At 39.8% G+C, this 23,087-nt stretch overlaps 1 protein-coding gene across 2 annotated transcripts; it reads left to right on the plus strand.

Moving 5' to 3' along the window:
• The first annotated feature begins 8,406 nt into the window (after positions 1-8,406).
• On the plus strand, positions 8,407-23,087 carry IER3IP1 (immediate early response 3 interacting protein 1). Of its 2 annotated transcripts, none has more exons than XM_060121951.1 (3): positions 8,407-8,611; positions 19,709-19,810; positions 22,033-23,087. In XM_060121951.1, exons 1-3 carry the CDS (start codon positions 8,521-8,523, stop codon positions 22,071-22,073), a joined length of 234 nt encoding a protein of 77 aa, XP_059977934.1. In that variant the 5' UTR covers positions 8,407-8,520; the 3' UTR covers positions 22,074-23,087. The 2 variants fall into 2 exon arrangements, with proteins under 2 accessions (XP_059977934.1, XP_059977933.1); XM_060121950.1 differs by lacking the exon at positions 22,033-23,087 and adding an exon at positions 20,693-21,876 and having other exon boundaries at positions 8,414-8,611.

Below are 23,087 nucleotides of genomic sequence, written 5' to 3' on the forward strand. Positions count from 1 at the left end.
GGTTAACTCCACCAACACCAACAGATGACTCTGACGGTAGTTTGCACAGTGCCACGTATTTGAGAATAAATGAACCTACCACAGTTCTTGAACTCTGCCTTTTCCTTAAGCAACTGCCTTCTTTCTCCTTCCTGTCACTCCCAATTTCTTTTTCTTAATTCTTTGTAGATTTATTTGCTCCTGGGAACCCAGCTTCTGCCCTCACAAATGGCCACATTCAACTTGACATTATACTGTATCATGAGTTTGTTGGTCTGCATTTTATTTTGCTGAATCATTATATTTCTTATTGAGAGAAAAGGGTACCTTTTCTTTCTTCCCCCTTTCTTTCTTTCCCTCTTGCTTTCTTATTTTTTCTTCCTTTCTTTCTTCCCCCTTTCTTTCTTTCCCTCTTGCTTTCTTATTTTTTCTTCCTTTCTTTCTTTTTTATTTTTTCTTTCTTTCTTTCTTTCTATTTCTTTCTTTCTTTCTTTCTTTCTTTCTTTCTTTCTTTCTTTCTTTCTTTCTTTCTCTTTCTCTCCCTCCTTCTCCTTCTCCTCCTCTTCCTCCTCCTCCTTCTTCTTCACTATATTTTTAGTTAGGATAGATTAAGAAATGTTCCACTAACAAATAAAAACCTGAAATCTCACTTGGCCAGTGGATTAATATTATGAAAGTTTATTTCTTGATCATATCACAGTCCACAGTGGAACAGGAGAAACTTTCCTTCTATGCTGTGGCTCTAACAACCCTGAGATCTTTGGAGATCTCCATTGGCTTCAGTCTATCCATCCAGCTACCAAAGGGAAAAAAGATCAAACAGAAAATCCCCTGTCTCTTAACTGCCTTGACCTGAAAATGAAATTCAGTTCCATTGGCTAGAACTCAATCACACAGTCCCACCTAACTGTAGGGAACACTGAGAAATGTAGACATGTTGTGTACCTAGGAAGGATCAAACTAGGTATTGCTGAACACTAATGATCAATACCACACCTGATCACTTCTATCTTCCAGCTGATTCTCATTTTATCTATTACATAGAATTTATTTTTAGAATTTATCAATGCTTTTTAGGACTGTGGCATACCATTCATCTTAGGTTTTTTTCATTGACCGCTTAGTTTAGTTTGGTCAATTCTTATAACTTTTTGTTTTTTACCAATCTGTTGCTGGAGTACATCTTCAAATAACTTTCTCCAAAAGGATTCTAGAAAATTATCTATACGTAAGTTTCTTGAGGGCAGGGCCTCTGTCATGTTTATTGTTGTATGTCTATTGCCTAAAATAATGCCAAAATAGATACTCAGTAAATATTTGTTGACTGACTAGGCAAAAGCTTTCTGAGTCTTCTGTACATTTAAAAATATTTCTTAAAAAGAGTTTTGTTTAAAAAGTGTTAGTTTTGCCTTTGTTTTTAAAATCTTTATCTTGCCCTCACCATTAATAGATAGTTTGATTGGCTATAAAATACTAGGCTCCAAATTATTTTCTTTCAAAACCTTGAAAGAAACACATAATTGTCTTCTACATTTAGTGGTAATCAGTTTCTCATTTCTTTATAGATAACATTCTCCCTCCCTTGAATCTTTTGGAATCTTCTTTTAATAGGATTTGAAATTTAAGATTTATGATTTAATAAGCTTTGAAATTTCATGATGGTGGGTCCAGGTTTTTCTTAAGCGTTTAAACTATTAGGTATCTAGTAAGTCTTCTCAGTCTGAACATTTATGTACTTTTCATCTCTGAAATTTTTGATTTTTGTTTTTATTTCCTATCCTGCATTTCTGTCCTTATGAAACTCACTTTTCCCATGTTTTCTTTCTGTCTCATACTTTCTGTCTCTATGGTATTTTTTTTCTATATTCTTGAATATTCTTTCAACTTTATCTTCCAATAAACCCTTTTGGAGGGCCATCATGTTTTAACTTTAAGAATTCATTCTTTTCCTCTGATTCTTCCTTTCGTATAGAAATTTCTGTGTGGGTGGGTGGGTGGGAGACTCTGTTTAAATGCCTTTCAAATCACTTTCATTATCACTAATTGGTCTTTTTTTACTGAATTATCTCATTTTCTCCTGAAGTCAGTTTTACTGATTTTTTCATTTTAATCTTTCCTCTCCATGTTGCTGGTTTTCATCATGTCCTGGTTGCCTGTTTATATTTAATAATAATGAACTTGAGTGACTACTTGTATAATGGTGTGGGGAGAAATATCTAACTAGAAGCTCTATATACTTGGAAAAGTATATAATCAGCAGCTCAGCTGTAGACCCAACTACTAAGGACTCAGTCATCAAGCTAACAGCCTCCCCAATGTCAAAATAAGAATGGCCCGGGCTTCCCTGGTGGTGCAGTGTTTGAGAGTCCGCCTGCCGATGCAGGGGACGCGGGTTCGTGCCCCGGTCCGGGAGGATCCCACATGCCGCGGAGCAGCTGGGCCCGTGGGCCATGGCCTCTGGGCCTGCGCGTCTGGAGCCTGTGCTCCGCAACAGGAGAGGCCACAACAGTGAGAGGCCCACGTACCGCAAAAAAAAAAAAAAAAAAGAATGGCCCTACACTAGAGCAGCACTATGCACATTAGAAGCCTTAGCTCTCCTCAGGTAGTTTAATTTCCTAAGAGGAAAGTACTTTCAGTCTTGCCCAGGGGCGAATGCAGACTGTTCGCTATCTTGTTCAAGTAGTTTGGGAGTCAGGCTGGGAAAGTTGACTACTTCATAAATAGATCATCAGTCAATCCACCTGTTTTCAGCCCCAATTTTCCTTCTGGATCTCTGGTGTACCTCTGAATCAAGAGCTTTCGTGAAATTTTCAGGACAGTAACTCCCACTTCCGTGCAACCCTTCCGTGGTTCGTTCTTGGCTACAGCTTTATCCACTGAGTGTCATCCATTGATATGCTTCCTTCTATGTTTTGTCTTCCAGAGATTGTTGAAAGTTCTTATGTTCCTCTGTATCTTTACTGTCAGAAATGTATGTCACCTTTTTATTCCTTTATAATTTAATGGAGTTTAGGAAATAGTGAAGAGAAATACATGGGCTTTACGTGCCATTTTGAACTAGTAGAAATGCATATATATTTAAAAGCTTCCAGGTGATTCTGATGATCTGCTAAATTTGGGAGACACTGTTCCAAACTATCTTTTATTCTCACTTTCCCTTTATTTTAAGCACTGAGCACTTAATGCTTTGTAATTCCTTGCATTCTATGGCTCATTTTTCTTACTGGTTGATGATTTTCATCAGAGCAGGATATCTGATTACTACTTGTGCTTAGCCTACTGCATCCTACCCTAGCCCTTGTACAATGTAAAGCACATCTTACAAGTTCAATAAATTCTCCTTGAGTAAAAGAATGAAAAATGAATGAATGAGGGAAGGAATGATATGCATTTGAGTAACTGGTTTCTCTAGTCTTTTTATGCTGCTTTCATTTACTCAGATTTTTTAAAATAGAACTAGTCAACTATATGCAGCCATTCAGGATTAATTCCCTTTAAAAATAGATACAGTGACTTATTTTTATTTTTTAAAGAAACTTTCTATTTCCAAGAACCCTATTTCCAAAAACACTTCACAATGCACAAGCCTTCAGCTTGCAACTGGTTTTATTTGAGTCTCATACCAGGAATAGCTTGTATGAATCCATAAACATGAATGAGGCTCATCTTGTGGGATTTTCCTATTTTAGTCCAATGCTTACCTCAAGTAGAATCTATTTGGGTGAATACTGCTGCCATAAACTCATTTAAACTCAAGGTAGCCACTGTAAATAGCAGGATTAAAAGCAAACTTACCTCAGTCATCATTGATTCATATCTCAGACATAAACAATAAAAGAAATATGTCTATTAAAATATATTAGGATAAAAATGTTAAAAACCAATAATCCATTTTTATTCTTCATGGTGAATCTAAATATTTAATAAATAACGTGTTTAATCCTTATCTTAATGAGCTATTTTTTAATGAATGCAGAAATAGAAATGCTAAAATTTAAAAATAGGCATGGAAAGAGAGCAGCCAACACGTTTATTGAAGAATTATTCTAAGATCTGACTTGTGAAATTTTTTTCTTTATCACATACCTGCTATTTTTCATTGAGTTAGTAAAAGGTTTTAGTCAGTTTATATAGTGACTATTTTCTTCAATCAGCAAGTGCTTTTGTTTTTCACAAATGATTCGGGTACTGTGCATAGCATTTAAGTCATCCAGAACGATGGGGATGCAATCAGAAAAATCCAGAATGTGGAAAGTTCTACAGGACAAATGACCCCATCCTCTCAACAAATAAATTGCTTTTCTAACTTGGTTTTAGAAGAAGTACTTGGGCTGCTCTGGGGAGGATAAACTGTAGAGAGGAAAGGGGGAAACACAGAGACCTGTTAGGAGCTATTGCAGTACTCTATGCAAGAGATGATGGTGAGTTGGGTCGGGGTTTTAGTGGTAGAGAAGGTGAGAAGTAGCCAGATTTGGATATATGTATGTTGAAGTTCAAGTCAAAAGAAGGTGCTGATGGATTGTGTATAGAGTATGAGAGAAAGAGCTAGAAGAATGGAGTTGCCATTATCTGAAATGGGATGCAGGAGAAGCAGGTTTCAGAAGGAAATCAGGAGTTCAGTTTGGGGCAAGGTAAATTTGAGATATGTATTAGATCTAAGTGGTGGTCAGCTGGAAATATCAGCCAAGAGTTCATGGGTGAGTTCTGGGTAGGAGATATAAATGTGGGAGTCTTCAGAGTATATAAATGTTTTTAAGCTATTAGAATAAATTAGATCACCAACGGAGTAGATAGAGATCTCTTCCTTCAAAAATACTGTGGAAAGAACAACCCCAAAATTTAGTGACTTAAAACAATCATTTATTCTCACGGATCTGTGGTTGGGTGAGGGTTTGTTGATCTAGGCTGGGCCAGACTGGGGTGATTTTTTTCTGCTCCAAATGGCTCTCATCCTTCTCCTAGAGCTAGTGGACTAGGTTTTGTTGTTGCTGTTGTTTTTCATGGCAATGTCAGAAGCACAAGAAGGAAAGGAGGAATATATAAGGCCTTTTGAGGTCTAGGGTTAGAGCTGGCACAGCATTACTTCTGCCTCATTCTACGGGCCAAAGCAAGCCACGTAGTTGAACCCAAAGTCAAGGACCAGCAAAATGGGAAGACAAAGGCATTGATACAGGAAAGGGTAAAAAATAGAGTTCATTATTGCAGTCTCTCACAAGTCCAAGGACTGACTCCATCTTGAGCCATCTTAACTTTGAAAGATAAGCTTGAATTCTGTATCTACCCTGCTCCCCACATTTAATCAGTGGCCAAATGTATTACCTAGACGTAATCCTAACCACTGCTCCCCCTTGCCTAAAGGAACTTCATTGAAGGCATCCACTCTTTGATTCTTGTCAACGGAATAAAAACGTGGACTCTATATTACTAGTTACAAAGAAAGTCTGAAGCAAGATGGTCCAGGGTGCCAACTTGTGCCATCTAACAGTCTGAAGAGAAAAAAGCAAAACAAAACTTGAAGAAGAAAATGATAAGGAGACATTTGTGTCTAAAACTGGAAAAACACTCATCCTCAGTAGAATTGTCTGATAGGATATCTAACATGGATGCATGAAAACGCATCATACAGACACCAGAAGCTCAGCACCAAGTAGCAAGCTCTAATTTTAAATAGGCCATAGCCAGTAATTTTTTTCAAGACACTAATATGCAGAATATTTTATGCATTACCCAGTTCTTTGTTTGGGGATGGATTTTTTTTTAACTGAGACAACTATTTTATAAATACATTTTCAAATTCTAGAATTTGAATTTTTTTGGAAGTACAGAGATCAGAGGAACAATTCTTTTTAAGGATATAATCTGCTGCTACTAGCTTAGGCTACAAGTCTGGATTTTTGAAAAGTAATGAATCAGATAACATGGTAGAAGTACTTGTACACTATTTATATTTTAAGCTGCTTTTGCTAGATCTAGAGATTTTGGGGGCTGAAGGAGCCCTAGAGATCATAATTGCCTAATTTTATAGATGATGTAACAGAGGCCCACAGAGGTTAACCTGATTCTTTTGACAATAAAAGAATCAGATCATGTGAGCTGTAACCCAGTGGCTGGTGACAGAAGGGGGTGACTATGGGATGCTTTTCTCTCACCTCCACTCCATCCATCCCCATAATCTCCAGTCATCCCTCTTTATCCCCTCTTCAGTAAGCATAAATCTAGTGAAAACTGTAAGTCACTGCTCAACCAAAGCTTCCAAACAAGGCCCCCAGGTACCCCCTCCTGCCACCCAGCCCAGTGTAGAAATCCTGCAGTTGTCACTGTCCACTTACAAGAACAACCTTCCTTCTCTGTCTTTAGTATCTAGGGTTTTGTGGGCCTTGAAAAGCCGGAGGATTTGTTGGCATCTTGTTGTTTCTTTTATTCCCTTTACTTTGTCTTCCTGTGTTTCTCCCTACCTGATTTGCACTTAGGGCCAATTTTGGAGATAGTGTTTATGTATATCTGTGGGAAGCGATACATCTCTTCTTCCCTGTAGGCACTAACTAGTTGGCCTATTTAAGCTTAATTTCTTCTTGGGAGTTTAACTAATTATTCTTTTTTTTGGCTAGTGTCTCTTCTAGCAGCTGCAACACACAGGCTTCCAAAGTCCTTTCTGGGTCTAATGTGTGGCTTTTCCCCTTTTTTTAGGGGAAACTGAGAAGTTCAGGAGATGATTACTTTGTATATTTGCTCTCAAAAAATATCTAAAATTTAACATGATTGGACTCAGCCTCTTAGTGCTACTGTCAAAGATAAATAAAGCTGGACATCAGTTAGAGTGGTAAGACAGATTTTAATCAGTAATATACTCTTGCAATTTCGATTTGTACAGAAGTGACTGGGCATTTTATAGGGAGAATGAGGGAGTAGAAAGGGAGGTGAGCAGGGGCTCAGTAGAGTTGGGGAAGTGGAAAAATTACCAAGCGGTGGTCAGTGTAAATGCTGTGTCTATTAGCTGCAATTATCAAAATTAGGATTCTTCCTTCATACAGAGACTGGGAGACAGAGGCCCTATCCTTCCTGGTGATTACATTTTAAAGGAATGGCTTTCAGGTCCTTGAGAAAGACACCCGTGAACTGTACGAGCTACATATATATCTCAAAGGCATAGAGGAAAGATTCACAATTGTAAATATATTTTAATAAATGCTCTAAGAAAGGATGGTCGGGGCCTATTTTCGGGAGTTGGGTAGAACAAACAGTACATTCTTTGGGGAGCCTTGAGCTTTTTAGGCAGGCACTTTAAGGGGGTCTAGGGTCATCCTAGGGATGACTTGAGCTGTTAGAAACTATGTTAAATTCTTTTATCATGGGGATAGGGGAGTGGATGAAATCATTTGTGTTGAGAATCTGTAGTTTTTACAAGACAAGGTTGAAGTATGGTCGAGATGAGGGCTCAGAGGGCCTGCTAGAGTTTGATCAAGGAGAGAATGTTTCTCACTGAGTAATTTTAAGACATGTTGTATGGTCAGGCCACTCAAGATGGCTGTTCTCTTGCTCTCTGTACCTCCCCTACTTGACCAGTGCCTGCTTCACCTATACCCTGCTTACATGACTGACCTTGATCTTCCTACATACTTGCCCCTTCCCCAGCTAGTGACTGTGCCTCACTGCCCCCCCATAACCGGTAATCTTCATGCTCCCCCACCCCGACCCCAAGAGCAAAAACTGCCACCATGTCCTGCCTGCCATGGGGTGTTGCTCCAGGACCTTGCTTCCGACATGTAGATCCTCCCCCCATACACACCCCCCATCCATTAAATCATGTCTCTGTTGCTGACTCCGGGCTCTTCCTTTGATCTTGAACCTGGACAACTACAGCCTTACAGGACTGTGGGGTACAGCCCAACACATGTTATTTTAGTTTAATTTTTATTTTTTATTATTTATTTATTTATTATTATTTTTTTTTTAGTTTAATTTTTAAAAAAACTTTATTTGCCAAAGCCTTCCTTTTTTCCATCTGTAAAATAGGAATTACTTATTAACATCTCATACAGCTCTTAGGAGCATCTAATGCAGCGCTGTCCAATAAAAGTATTGGACAAGACTCACATGCTATTATCAATAACCTCATAGACACAGTTTTTAAAAAGTATATAGAAATAAACAGTAAAAATTAATGTTAGTAATTATTTTATTTACCTAATATATTCAAAATATTTCAACTTGTAATCAACATTTTAAAATTATTGGGAGATTTTACGTTCTTGTTTTCGTCCTATGTATTTTACATTTACAACACCTCAGTTCGGGCCAGCCACAATTCAAGGGTTCAGTACTTCTGGCTGCTGCATTGGACAGCACAGCTCTACAGGCCTTGCTGATGTGAGCGTGGGGCGGGTCTTACTCAGATGGGGGCGGGTCTTAGTCAGATGGGCGCGCAGCTTCTCAGAACGCGTTTTGGGCCTCGTCGGGTGCCGTAAGAAGTGCCGGCCGTGGCGGCGCCACGTTCCCTGTAGCGGAGGGAAGGGGAGCGGTTGGGCCTCGGGGCGGTTGGCCATGGCCTTTACGCTGTACTCGCTGCTGCAGGCGGCCCTGCTGTGCGTCAATGCCATCGCCGTGCTGCACGAGGAGCGATTCCTCAAGAACAGTGAGTGGGGCTGTGGGGGCGGGCCGAGGGGGCGGCAGCGAGCTCCGGGGGCGCGGACCCGAGTCGGGCCGCGTGAGTGGACCATTTGGGCCGGGACAGACGGGCGGCCGAGGGCTCGCCTCTTGGGGCCCTTCCTTGGGTGGGGAAGCCGAGCCACTTTTGTCTCACCAGTGGAGTGAAGATTGTTCAGTGGGGTGAAGATTGTTCAACAGACGCCCATTGTGTGTCGGACCCTGCGTGTCGGGATGGGGGGAGGCGGGGATGAGCCAGGAAACGCCCCTGCCTGCGTCCAGTTTAGGTTAGGAATTTGGTACCCTTCTCTGTGACCGCTTTTAATTGTCAAAAACCTGGGGTGTGAGTTTTCAGTGAACGAGGGAGGGGCGTGGCTCATTTTGGAGCGTAGGTAGTCAAAAGAATGAACTGATGGAAGGCCATAGGGGTTCCTGGGCTTTGGGGATAAGAGGAAAGGGGACGTGTTGGGGTTATCACGACATACAGTCATCCATGTTCCAAGAAAAGTTTATTCAGCACAGTTTATTGGGTGCCTAGGATGTGCAGGCTAGAATCTGAGAATACAGAGAAGACAGAAGTTACGCCTACCGGGATCTCACAATCCAGCGACCTCTATGCCACCTGGGCAGACTGCTTTTTTCTGCATGAGGCACAATTACGGCAGGATACTGCGTGATGTGCATCACTTGTCACAGCGTACCAAATATGTCTGTGTAGATCACTGAAACTCAAACCCATGAGCAAGATTTATTGGTTTCATTTTTTCCTTCAGGAGAGATTTATTGAGCACATATTATGTGCCTGCTGAAACTGAGGTTAAAACAGTTGCCCTGCCCTCCTAATGAAAGTTAATCTAAATAAAAACTGAACAAGTACCAATAACAAGTATGCAGAATGTTACAAAACAGAAGTGCTGGGAGATACTAGCTTGTGAATCTTTGAGAGTTTGGAGGAAGTGTGTCTAACCCGAAATCAGATAAGTCAGTAAACATTAACTAGGTGAAGGGTCGGGAGGTGATGAGTAAGAGCTGGTGTGAAAATTGGTGTGGAAAGTTCGTAAGCAGGGCAGTAACATGACTTGATTTGTGTTATTTGCTGGTTACTGTGTGGAGAACAAACAGATCAGAAGTGTAGAAGAGTGGATGTGGAAAGCACCATTCCAAATAGGGCAAGTAGAGATGGTGGGTATAATATAAGTTGAATGGGTATAATAACAATAATGATACCTAACACTTAACACTTACCATGTGCCAGGATCTGTATCTAGTGCTTTCTACATATTAACTTGTGTAACCCTCACAACAACCCTATGAGACAAATACTGTTTTCATTCCTGCTTTACAGATGGGGACCAGAAACACAAAAGAGTTGGTAGCTTTCCTAAGATCACACAGCTAGAGAGCAGCAGAGTTAGGGCTCAGTTCAGGCAGTCTGACTCACGTTCATCTCTTCACCACTGTGCTATCCAGAAAAGTAGAAGGAATCACATTGTGGGTTGAATTGTATGCCCCTAAAAGATATATTAAAGTCCTAACCCTTGTTTCCTTTTTTGGAAATAACATCTTTGCAGGTGAAATTAAGTTAAGATGAGGTCACACTGGAAAAGGATAGACCCTACGTGCAATGAGGTGTCCCTATGGGGAGAGAGAGATACAGAGACACACAGACACAGGGGGAAGAAGGCCATGTGACAACAGAGGCAGAGATGAGTGGTGCATCTGCAATCCAGAGAATGCCAAGGATTGCCAGTAACTACCAGAAGCTAGGAGAGAGGCATAGACATTATCCCAAGAGCCCCGAAAAGGAACCAACTCTGCCAACCTCTTGGTTTTGGACTTCTGGCCTCCAGAACTGTGAAAAAATAAACTTTCATTGTGTTAAGCCACATAGTTTGTGGCACTTTGATATAATAGCCCTAGGAAACTAGTACAAATCAGAAGATATTTTAAACGTAGAAAAGATAGAATTTACTGTTTGGACATTGGGAATGAGGAGAGAGGAAAAAGTCAAAGATCTCTCTTGGTTTTCTGGTTTAAGCAACTGAGTGAAGGGTAGTAGCTTTACTGAGTTGGCACTGGTGGAAAATTGTGGGGGGTGGTGCAGGTAACAAGGTGAAGAGATAAAGAAGTTTCGCACATGCTGAGATTGAGATTTCTGTGAGATACGCCAAGTGGAGATATAGAATAGTCAGTTGGACTTAAGTCCATAGACCAGAAGCAAGAGCCAGAGTGGAGAGTGAGAGTTGAGTCTGTCAACCACAGATGATTAATTAAGCCATGTGAAGAGATGAAATTGTTCAGGGAAGGAATAGACTACAAAGGAGAATTGTTGACCAGGACAGTCCTAAAATCTCTTCCAGTATTTAATGTTCTGGTAATGATAGAAGAGCTGACAGGAGAAATTGATGAGTGAGCAAAACAGAGAGATAGGGAAATCTAGACAGTGGGATTTCACAGAGGCCAAGGAGTGTTTGAAGCAGGAGAGAGAATACAACAGTGGAATGTTCTGAGAAGCCAAGCAAGATAAGGACTGAAAAGTGTCCTGAGGATTCAGGGTAGTAGAGGTCATTGGTGATTCTGTAAGAGCAGTTACAACAGTGGGTAAAATCCACATTGGAATGGGGTGGAGCGAGTGGAAAGTCATAGAATGGAGACAGCACAATTATCCAAATGTATCACTGAGTTGGAGGAAATGAAATGGTAGGTGGAAGGGGATGCAGATATATGGGTTTTTTTTGTTTTTTTTTTTTGCGGTACGTGGGCCTCTCACTGTTGTGGCCTCTCCCCCTGCGGAGCACAGGCTCCGGACGTGCAGGCTCAGCAGCCATGGCTCACGGGCCCAGCCGCTCCGCGGCACGTGGGATCCTCCCTGACTGGGGCACGAACCCGTGTCTCCTGCATCGGCAGGCAGACTCTCAACCACTGCGCCACCAGGGAAGCCCCAAAGATATGTTTTATGATTGTTTTGTTTTTTAGGTCTCAGCAGCGACAATGAGAACTGGTCAGGTCTCTTCAATAAGTCAATGCCATGAAATAAGTGGGGAGGAAGTGACCACTGAGGCAAATATACAAAATATAAAAAAGACAAAAAGAGAGAGAGAGATGTAGGGAGATATTCATATGCAGCATGTGGACCTTGATTGAATTCTAGTTCAAACATATCAACTGTAAAAAATATTTTGGGGGGCTTCCCTGGTGGCGCAGTGGTTGAGAATCTGCCTGCCAATGCAGGGGACCCGGGTTCGAGCCCTGGTCTGGGAAGATCCCACATGCCGCGGAGCAGCTAGCCCCGTGAGCCACAATTACTGAGCCTGAGTGTCTGGAGCCTGTGCTCCGCAACAAGAGAGGCCGAGACAGTGAGAGGCCCGTGCACCGCGATGAAGAGTGGCCCCCACTTGCCCCAACTAGAGAAAGCCCTCGCGTAGAAATGAAGAGCCAACACAGCCATAAATTAATTAATTAATTAATTAAAAAAAAATATTTTGGTAACATTTGAAGAAATTTGAGTATGGAGTAGATACTAGATGATATTAAGGAATCACTGTACATCTTGTTAGTGTGATAAAAATGCATACTGAAATATTTCAGTACCAGTAATTTATTTTTAAAGTAATCAAGCAGAAAGAAAGATGAAGCATGTAGGCAAAAAATCAATAATTATTAAATCTGAGTGATAAGTATGTTTTAAAACTTTCATAATTAAAGGTTAGAAAAGGAATTGCTAAGGGAAAAGATTTAGTAATGCGAGAAAAATAAAAGGTACCGGAGAGAAAAGAGGTAATTGATAACTCAAGGATTCTGAGAAGGTGGATAGGGATGGGTCCAAAGGCACAGATGGAGGAGATGGCATTAAGTGGGAGGTGGGATACTTTCTTCATTGAAAAAGGAGGAAGGATTAGCTGGAGAAGGAGGAGGTTCCCAAATTTGGTGGCAGGAAGTTTTTCTTCATTCCTTATAACAAATAGGCCAGTCACCGTGAGCTAGGTGGAAAAGATGTAGCAGTGAGCATAACACAGTATCTTTGTTCTCATATCTTAGAGTCTAATTATACAGATACTTGAGTCTAAGATAAATGCTTTGAAGGAAGAGAACTGGGTGAGAACCATGGGAATATAACCTCCTGGTTGAATCAGAACAGCATCAGTTCTTAAGGAAATAGCATTTAAAGCTAAGTCCTGGAATAGGAATAGGAATTAGCCTATTTTTAGGTACCTTTAAGGCTTCAAAGTAGAGATATCATGTAGGCATTTGCATATACAGGTCTGGTGCCCAGAAGGGAGGAGGTCTGGGAAGGATTTACACGTGGGGATTTTTGGTGTTGGCTGGTAATTTGAAACCATTGGAATGAAGTCTATTTCTCAGAGGGAGAAGAGGTTCAAGGATTGAGTCCTGAGATTATTCATTCCTGTCAGGGTTCTTGGTTGCAAGCAATAGAAGCTGACTCTGCCTGATTAAACAGAAAAAAATTTACTAAAAGGTTGTTGGACAATAGAACAGTGGAGCAGAGTGGAGAATCCAAATACAGACACATATTTATATGGACACTTAATTTATGATAAAGTTAACAGTAGAGTGTGATAGAAAGGATGGTCCTTCAATAAATGATTCTAGGTTAACTGGATATTCAAAAAGAAATAAGTGAATCTTGACCGTCTGTCTCTGGCTAAACACATAAGCCAATTGCAAGAGCATTGTAGATCTAAATGAGAAAGGTAAAACAAAGCTAGAAGGAAACAAACTTTTTCTGAAAGGGCCATATTATAAAAATAGTAGGCTTGGGCTTCCCTGGTGGCGCAGTGGTTGAGAGTCTGCCTGCCAGTGCAGGGGACACGGGTTCGTGCCCCGGTCTGGGAAGATCCCACATGGCACGGAGCGGCTGGGCCCGTGAGTCATGGCCACTGAGCCTGCACATCCGGAGCCTGTGCTCCGCAACGGGAGAGGCCACAACAGTGAGAGGCCCGCGTACCGAGAAAAAAAAAAAAAAAAAAAAAAAGTAGGCTTTTGCAGGCCAGGTGACAGAACTGAGGCTATTAAGCGGGTATCTATATAACCATTTATAAATGTGAGACATCATTCTTTTCTCTCCCAGCTTTGAGATCTAATTGACAAATAACATTGTCTAAGTTTAAGATGTACATGTTATGATTTGATACACGTATATATTGCAAAATGCTTACCACAGTAAGGCTGGTTAGCATATCCTTCACCTCACATAATTATCATTTTGTTGTTAATGTTGTTGTGGTGAGAACATTTAAGATTTACTCTCAGAGCAACTTACAAGTAAACAGTGTTGGATCACCATGCTGTACAGTAGATCCCCAGAGCTTATTCATCTAATAACTGAAAATTAGTGCCTTTTGACCAACATCTCCCCATTTCCCCTACCATTCCACTCCTGGCAACCACCATACTACTCTCACTTTCTATGAGTTTGATGGTTTTAGATCCCACGTATAAGTGAGATAAATACGGTACTTGTTTTCCTCTGAGTTATTTCACTTAGCATAATGTCCTCAAGGTCCATCTGTGTTGTCACATATGGCAGGTTTTCCTTGTTTATGGCTGAATAATATTTCATTATATATGTACACAACATTTTCTTTATCCATTCATCTGTCACTGGACACTTAGATTGTTTCCATGTCTTGGATATTGTGAATAGTGCTGAAGTGAACATGGGAGTGCAAATATCTCCTCGAGATAATGACTTCATCTCTTTTGGAAAAGTACCCAGAAATGGGATTGCTGGATCATATAGCAGTTCTATTATATTTTAAATTTTTTGAGGAACCTCCATACTGCTTTCCATAGTGGCTATACTAATTTACATTCCTGTCAACAGTGCACAAAGGTTCCCTTTTTTCACATCCTTGCCAGCATTTATTGTCTCTTGTCTTTTTGGTAATAGTCATTCTAACAAGTGTGACGTGATATTTCATTGTGGCTTTGATTTACATTTTTCTGATGAATAGTGATGTTGAGCACCTTTTCATGTACTTGTTGGCCATTTTTATTTCTTCTTTGGAAAAATACCTAATCAAGTCCTCTGCCCAGTTTTAATCAAATTATTTGGAAATGCAATTATTAATGGAAAGCACCTCCACAATGGTAGTGTGAGAACCTCCACTGGACCCTCTTTCCAATAAAACAACTATAACTAGTGAAAATTATTTTAAAAACGAACATTTGAAGTCTCTGGGAATTGTCATAAGAGTGTACAACAAATGAAGAAACTTTTTTTTTTTCCCCCAAGAAAATCTATTAAAGCTCAGTAAGAGCAGTGAGAATCTCTGGCATTTGGGCCACAACCAGCTCTTCCTTCTCTCCAACACACACACACACACACAAAGCAAATGATAAAGATTACAGTGAAAATTAATGGAATACAGAGTAGAAAAACAATAGAATTAACAAAACTAAAAGCTAGTTCTTTCAGAAGATCAACAGAATCGGCAAACATTTAGCTAGACCAAGAAAAAAGGAAAGGAGACTCAAATTACTAAAATAAGGCCTGTGATGACCTTGATTTACTTCATTTCTTTGACTGGCTAACTCTTCAGCCTATCCTTTAAGGCCTACTTCTGGCATTTGCCTTTCCCAGAAACCATCTCTGACCCATTTTGTGGGTAATATACCACTGCAGTTTCTTTTCTGTCTCCTCCAGTAGACTGACAACAAGGGTCCTTTCATCTTTACAATTCATTCCATCAGTCAATGAATGTTTTCTAAATAACTTTATGTTCCCATTGTCATATTCTTGTGATTCTTGACCTGAGAGCTATTATATTTATACACATAGGTTAGCCATTATCTTGGCAGTAGTGCAGAGAACGTGTTGTTTCTTTTAGTGCTCCACAATGATGCTTTATGTACAAGAAAAAAATCATATAGTGGATTTATCTATTTATCTATTTATTTATTTTTGGCTGCGTTGGGTCTTCGTTGCTCTGCATGGGCTTTCTCTAGTTGCGGCGAGCGGGGGCTTCTCATTGCGGTGGCTTCTCTTGTTGTAGAGCATGGGCTCTAGGTGTGGTGTGGGCTTCAGTAGTTGTGGCATGCAGGCTCAGTACTTATGGCTCGCGGGCTTAGTAGTTGTGGCTCACGGGCTCTAGAGCGCAGGCTCAGTAGTCGTGGCACACGGGCTTAGTTGCTCCGCGGCATGTGGGATCTTCCCAGACCAGGGCTCGAACCCGTGTCCCCTGCATTGGCAGGTGGATTCGTAACCACTGCACCACCAGGGAAGTCCCACTCCTTTTTTATGTCCCCTTTTTTTATGGCATCTTGTTCTCTGGGGTTTATAGCTACAGTAGTTGTTCTCTCTCTAAGGATGTTTGTTTTTTTAAAAAATGAACTCCTACTTCTTGCATTGTCTCTTCCTCAAAGTCTTCTTTTCTGGTTTTGTTCTGTCTTTCCACGTTAAGAATTGTTCCCTCTTGACTGTCAGTTCATTCTAAAGAGTAAAGCACTGAGAGGCTCTTAGGAAGCTCTGTGTATGTGGTTGGGATTTGCTCACCAGTGGGCCTCTCTGTAAGTTCGCTGTCTCATTAAAGCCCCGAGTATGTCAGTATCTGAAGTCTTCTTGGGCAGCTGGTCAATTTCCAGAGTAATTTTACAACTTCCTGTCTGCAGAATATAAGTGTTCTTATTTCCAGGCTTATGTGAGACACAAGCAAGGAAAGTGGGCAGGAGGTTGACACTTGGTTTGCAGACTTTAATTCAATCCACCCTCCCTAGATGTCCCCAGGTCCAGAGCTTCCATGCTTCAGTCTCTGCTGAGAGTAAACCTCCTGTCTTCTGAGGGTGTAAGAGAGGGACATTCTTCCTATCAGTTCAGTTTAGGGAAGGGGATGGGATGGGAGGGGAAGGAGGAGCGGCGCTAACTGCTCTTGTGGAGACTTTTCAATTAGTCCTCCGGTGTCTCAGCTTTGTCGCCCTCACTGGCATTTTGAAGTTTCTTTCAAGTTTCCAGGGTTCTCAGCACGATTCACCTCAGTTTTTTATTGTGTGCTCCCTGGATGTTTAGGTTTCAGCCTTCTCTGTTAAGTCAGTTATTCTTCCCTTTATTTTTTATTTATTTATTTATTTATTTTTGCGGTACACGGGCCTCTCACTGTTGTGGCCTCTCCCATTGCAGAGCACAGGCTCCGGACACGCAGGCCCAGCGGCCATGGCTCACGGGCCCAGCCGCTCTGCGGCATGTGGGATCTTCCTGGACCGGAGCACATACCCGCATCCCCTGCATTGGCAGGCGGACTCCCAACCACTGCACCACCAGGGAAGCCCTAATGTCATTTTTAGTAGGGTTTCAGGAGAAAGCTAAGATAAAAGTGTGTATCCATTGATGGGGTTCAGGACGTGCTACCCCCAAATAAGGCACCGTGGCATGTTGAATATCTTAAGCTGAAGGAGTTAGAGAAAACACCAGAATCAGAGAGGTCACTCCGCCCTCCTCCCTCCCTGGCCCTTCTTTCTTGAAAGCAGGAGATAAATCTCCCGTGTGAAAGGTATCCTTCCTGTACCGGGAGGAAAGGAGACACTCTTATCACCAGAGACAGGGAATTTAGGGCCAGGAAGACTGTATAAACAGACATTATTGCATTTCCTACGTATAGCCCAAACCCCTTTGTTTTGTTAATTCTTCACAAATTTGTTCTTTTGTCTAAAAGGTAGAAAAACTTCCTGCTTTGGTCAGTTTTTCAGATCTTCATTTTCTTGTGAAGACTCCCGGGTACATGTAAAAACTTAATAAAATTTGTGTGCTTTTCTCCTGTTAATCTGTCTTTGTCAGTTTAATTTTCAGACATAGCCAGGGACCCTAAGAGGGTCAAGGAAAACTTTCTCCTTCGTTACAGTAACCAATATGTTTAACCAAAACCAGGCTGCTTTCTTATTGTGCAGAGTTGTTAAGTAGGTTTATATGAGTAAGACTAAACTGGTTTGGAAAATGATACACCAGGTGGTGGTGGTCATTTTGTGTTTTATGTCCTTCTAGAGACACTATTATGAAATAGTTTTTACCACATTATAAGTAGTTAAAGGCTGGTACTACACCTTTGAACTTAGATTACAAAAAGAGGACTGCCATGTAGTGGAGAATGCTGATTGAGCTCCCTGGAAGAGTGAGACAGGTATGTGGGAGAAAGAACTTACAGTAGAACTTGTTATATGGTAAAAGTCGGCGTTGGAGAAACAGCGTAAGTGTATTTGCTTGTCGGAGACAGAAGTAGATGCAGAAGTAGGAAGCAAGATGCAGGTGTATCTTCTGAGATTGTTTTTATCTTGGAGAGATGTGTACATTTAATATTGGAGGATTTCTTCCTCCCTCCCGCAAAGCTACAATTGAATGATTGGTTACACTTCGTGTGCCTTTAAAATAAAGAAACATGTTTCTTTGGAAGTTTTATCTGCGATTCTAGGATTTACCTTATCTTTCTTTATTCCAAAATTAACTTGGTCTGCTATAAATTCAGTTTAATTCCACAAACATTTACTAAGTACTTGCTCTGGGTGGGGGAGAGGGGAAAGGTAAAGACAGACTAAATTCAGTTCCTGTCTTCCAGGAATTTATAATGTAACTTACAATCAGTAGTTACTATTTGGGGAGCAAAGAGTAAGGTTTATTATGACATGGGAGGGAATTAGGAAAGGCCCTGACATTGAAGTCAGATAAACCTAGATTCAGAAGCTGCCTTTAACATGTATAGCAATTAGTGGGTAATTGAGTAACCACTAGTTACTCGGAGGGTTGTAGTATGATACAAGGCTAGCATGTCAATTTAAGGAGTTTCTAACTTCACTCAGTAGGCAATGGGAATCATCACACATTGTGAGCTAGAAAGATCTGACACTTTAAGGGAGAAAGAAGTCGAGAGGAAATTGCAGAGGCATCTGTTGAGAGTCTGGCAAGAGATAGTAGAGGCTGTGGTATTAACCACTGTGATAGAAGTTGTGCTGCAGGAGCTCAAAAAAGAGTGACAGCCCTGTGGATGGGGAAGGCTGTAAGCACAAGTGAGCTAGGCCTTGAAGGGTGAGTGGGAGTGAAAACACATCAGCTCTGCTGTGAACTTGAATTTTACATTAGTTTTATACCACAACATATCTCAGTGTTGATGTGACCAAAAAATTTAAAAAAAACAAGCAACCGTTATTTAACCTTTATTTCAACCAAGTAAAAGTTGATTAAACAAAGTGAAATCTTGTTACCTGATACATGGTTCTTTCATGTATAAAATAAAAACTTGTTCTGTCTTCAAGTTTAAGGGTTAACATGTCAGGAATTAATTAAGCCCTGTAGTTATATGAGTAAAAAAATACAGTCATGTGAGATATGAAAAGTGGACCTGAAATGAGGACAAGAGAAGGACGTTGCAGAAATGAGGACATGTAAGCCTCTAGAAGAAAGCGTAAGGCAATAAAAAAAGAATTAGCAGATAAAGGTAAAGAAATAATGATTTATATTATCAGGAAAATGATAGAAGGTAAAAGACTCATTTACTGAAAATAAGTGGGGTTAGGGTTAGATAATAGGCTAAATTCCTTACCTCAAAATTGAGAAATGAAGAGGAATGATCAAGTTAAAAAGATGTGCCTCTGTTGTCGGGTTAGAGCATGCTATGAAGGCGTAACCAAGCTGCGACCACGTTTACATTAACATTTCCCCAGGTGAACAGATAGTGAAGCTCAGCTGCAACACTTTTATACTGATAATTACTTCGGGTTTTATGAATTCTGAATTGAGCTAATTATTCAACTTGACAATATGCTTTGGTTTTCAATTCTGACCTGAAAAATATTGTTTGTTAGTTTAGAAAAAGAGAAAGAAAACAATCAGGGTGTCACAACAGTCATCTTTACTGAATACAGTGCCATAGAAGAATTTATTAGACTGGTTTATTTTATAAAATCAAAATCGAAATTAAATGAGTTTGTGCTGCTTATCAAAAGTAAAAAATATACTCAAGTTTTTAAGTCATATAATTTATGTCTAACAAGGCTCAAAATCATCTTTAGAAGGTGACTAATGAGGGAGCAAGGTGAGTGCATAATAAATTTTATCACAGCTAATCATCTTTATATTATGCAGTTGGCTGGGCAACAGACCAGGGAATTGGTGGATTTGGAGAAGAGCCAGGAATTAAATCTCAGCTAATGAACCTTATTCGATCTGTGAGAACTGTGATGAGAGGTAAGAAGAAAAACTAGTGGAATGCTCTTAATTTTGTGGTTTGATTTAAGTAGCAAAACTTCCAAGTGTGAATGCCATTTTTGTAGTGGGAACTTTTTTCTATAATATTTAACTTGGCTTTACTGCTTAAAAGTTACTAGTTTCTTTCCTAGCTTGCCTCTTATTTTTATCTAAGCCACTTGATGCAGATGGAATGCTCAGTGATGTAATATTTGTATGCTACCTGTATGTCACCTCTCAGAGTTGAAAGACAACGGTGTTCTTACCTTTTAGAAATTCTTTTGCTTCTAAGTAGAGAAGTCATCTGAGTCCTGTAAGACTTTCAAGAGAAAAATACAGGTCCCATTATCTGCTATTTTTATTAGAAAATATTTTAGAGCAACTCAAGAATTCAAAACCTTTTATTTAAAACCATTAAAATTAGGGTCTCTCTCTCTCTCTCTGTCTCTGTTAGCTGATTTCATCACAGCTTTGGGTAGAATGATAAGTTTCATTCTTAATTTAGTGATGAAGCAACAGAATCTTCTTTGCACTGTATTTCTACTGTCAGTTGTCACTGGCAGCCATGTGGGTCTACTTCTGCCTGGGTCCAGTATGCTTTTGTGTTCCCAGAGCTGCACCAGCACTATCCACAGATGACTTTATATTGATCTTGTACCAGTGTGACCCTTATCCCCAGTCACACAAGCCCACTTTACAATAAGTTTTGGATTTTATGATCCAATGCATGTTTGAATGTTACTTTGTTATAAGGATTTGCAATGTGATTCTGATGACATACTGTATTTCCATCCTTCCTGGATGCTAGTAAAACTATGTCTTCATTTTTTTCTGATTTTTTTTTTAGTAATAAAAAACTGTTTTGTTTTTTTTTCTTTGCAGTGCCATTGATAATAGTAAACTCAATTGCGATTATATTACTTTTACTATTTGGGTGAAGATCAATGGGGGAAATGGAGACTCAGGAGAAGAGCTGCCAGCAGAAGTTATTACTTCAGTCTTTATTGGAACATACATATCTTAGCTGGCTGATCTTGGACTTGACAAAAATGTAAACCTGCCAATAAAACCAGAGTCCCTATTTATCTGATTTTTTTAAATGTTGCACTTATAGTTTTATTGCAAAAAGATCAGATCATCAGAGGCCAGATTGAAATACATTTGATTGCTGACTGCTGATAAAAGTTCATGCTATGGTAAAGATTGTTAAAAGGGTGCAGGACTGTCACTTCTGTGTTTTTAGAGGTTTCTTTCTTTGACTTCTCAGGGATGAATTTTTTTTTCAAAGTTCCTTGTGACTTAGCTATGATGTAAGAATGATTATCCTCCTAGATAAAACTTAAAGGATTTTTAAAATATAAAATGTTAGATAGGAAATTTGGATTATTTTATTTTGAACTCTTTGGTTAAATATTTTGTCTGTATACTGTCTCAGCTATGAAAAATTCAAATTCATAGTAACTATTGAAGAGCAATACTCTGATTTCTGGGAGAATTCTAACTTTGTAAGTCGGTTAGTCACATGATGATTGTGTTTTTAAGTTTTAAGTTCTTTTCATGCGTTTGTTATTTTATTAATTGGCCTGAATGATGAGACCAGGTCAGTATCTACATATTTCCATAGGTAAAAAAAAATCTGTATAGAAAAGTCTATGCCCTTTTTAACAATGACTTATTTTTTAAAATCAGCATAAATAGCAGCCTGCAGGAGCAATCCTAAACAATCACCATTAAACCATACTACGTAAGAAGACTTTATTGTGAAGTGTTTACCTCCCCAAATTATCACGTTTCCGTTTCTCGGAGGAGCACATTAAGGGGTGTGATTTGTAATTCTTCATTCTGTCAGTCAGTAGAGCATTCATGGTGGATAAATTGTCTTTTGTTTTTTTATGTCTTAGACCATCCCATATTTGCTTATCCCATAATACTGTTTTATGCAGAAAGATTAAAACAATGTAAATGATTTTTCTGGGAAGTATTAGTTATAATATTTTAAAGGGGGTGGAATGGAATCTTTGTCTATAGGAGAACATTTGTAAATAAAGTTCAATTTCCAAGTCAAACACTTGTTTTTGTACTTCAGTATATAACCTGTCTGTTAATTAATTTCATTTTGTGTGCAACACTTATATATGTTCTTTGCTGTAAAATCATTGAGCACAGATTTAATGAAAGTAAACATTCACATTCCTTTTTTTTTTTCTTCAATGAATTAACAGAATTGCTGACATATATCAGGAAGACTCGCGAGCAATTTTGATTCTATGACTTAAGTTACTTCTAGAACTTTGGAGCAGGTATTGGATGCCTACTGGCCACGCCTGAGCTGGAGATAGAAGAGCGGAAGATCTCTGAGCAGGGGGGCCTTGCAGCTGAACCAAAGAAATGTATCAGGGATCCTAAGTTGATTACTTGGCTCATGGGAGTAACTAATGTATTTGGCACTTAAAGGCAATGTTCTTTTGGCCTTAGAAGGATCTGATGCACAAGTTCAAGTTTAAGCTGCTGAACAGATTGAAAAGTAGCAGTTAGTTGAGGGCACTCCTGTTTCTCCACAGGCAGTGAGCCGTATAGAATTTTAAAAAGAAAGAAAAGAGAGACCTTGGCCTGATACCATTTTCATTAAGACATTACAACACACCTTTACATTCATTAATTGTCGGAATACTGTCCAAGTTCACACTCCAATTGAGAGCAGTCATATTAGGGCAGGAACAGAGTTTTCTGTAGCAAAGTGGTTCTGAGGAAAGTGCAGCATGGACATCAAAATATTTCATCTCTAAAGGACTCTTACACAGTTCTAGCTTTACTGTGCCTGAAGACAGGTCTGTAAGCTTTCACAGGTTAACCCTGGTTTATCCAGAGAAGTTGCAATTCAGTAACGATAGCATCTTGTTTTAGTAGATAGTAACTTAAGTGCCTGCCTGCCTGCCAACATCTTTCCCCTTAGCCATTATCAGGATTAACAATTTGTGATTATTCTGGACTCCAAATACCTGTGGTGTTAATGGTCCTGTGTATTCTGACCCTGTGTCTATATGCCTATGACCTGTGGTGAAGGCTCTTGGCTGTAGTGTGTACATACTCAAATTCATACCCTAGTCCTTAATCAAGTACAGTGGTTTTCAAACTTTGATTGTTAACAGAACTGGATTTTCAAAAGAATAGTAACATAGAAGTGTAATCATCCGATATCTAAAATAGATGGGAGCAGGTCCATATATCAGTTGAAGCGGGAATGGGACCCATAGGCCCACTGTTCAGCCTCCACCTC

The sequence above is a fragment of the Lagenorhynchus albirostris genome, chromosome 14, assembly GCF_949774975.1.
Source record: "Lagenorhynchus albirostris chromosome 14, mLagAlb1.1, whole genome shotgun sequence".
Lineage (NCBI taxonomy): Eukaryota > Metazoa > Chordata > Mammalia > Artiodactyla > Delphinidae > Lagenorhynchus > Lagenorhynchus albirostris.

What these genes read in the sequence shown, in the direction of transcription:
- IER3IP1 (XM_060121950.1), top strand. Translation starts at nt 8,521, where the DNA reads ATGGCCTTTACGCTGTACTCGCTGCTGCAGGCGGCCCTGCTGTGCGTC. An exon ending in GGAGCGATTCCTCAAGAACA is followed by an intron (nt 8,612 to 19,708) that starts GTGAGTGGGGCT and finishes TATATTATGCAG; the next exon opens with TTGGCTGGGCAACAGACCAG. An exon ending in TGTGAGAACTGTGATGAGAG is followed by an intron (nt 19,811 to 20,692) that starts GTAAGAAGAAAA and finishes TTTTCTTTGCAG; the next exon opens with TGCCATTGATAATAGTAAAC.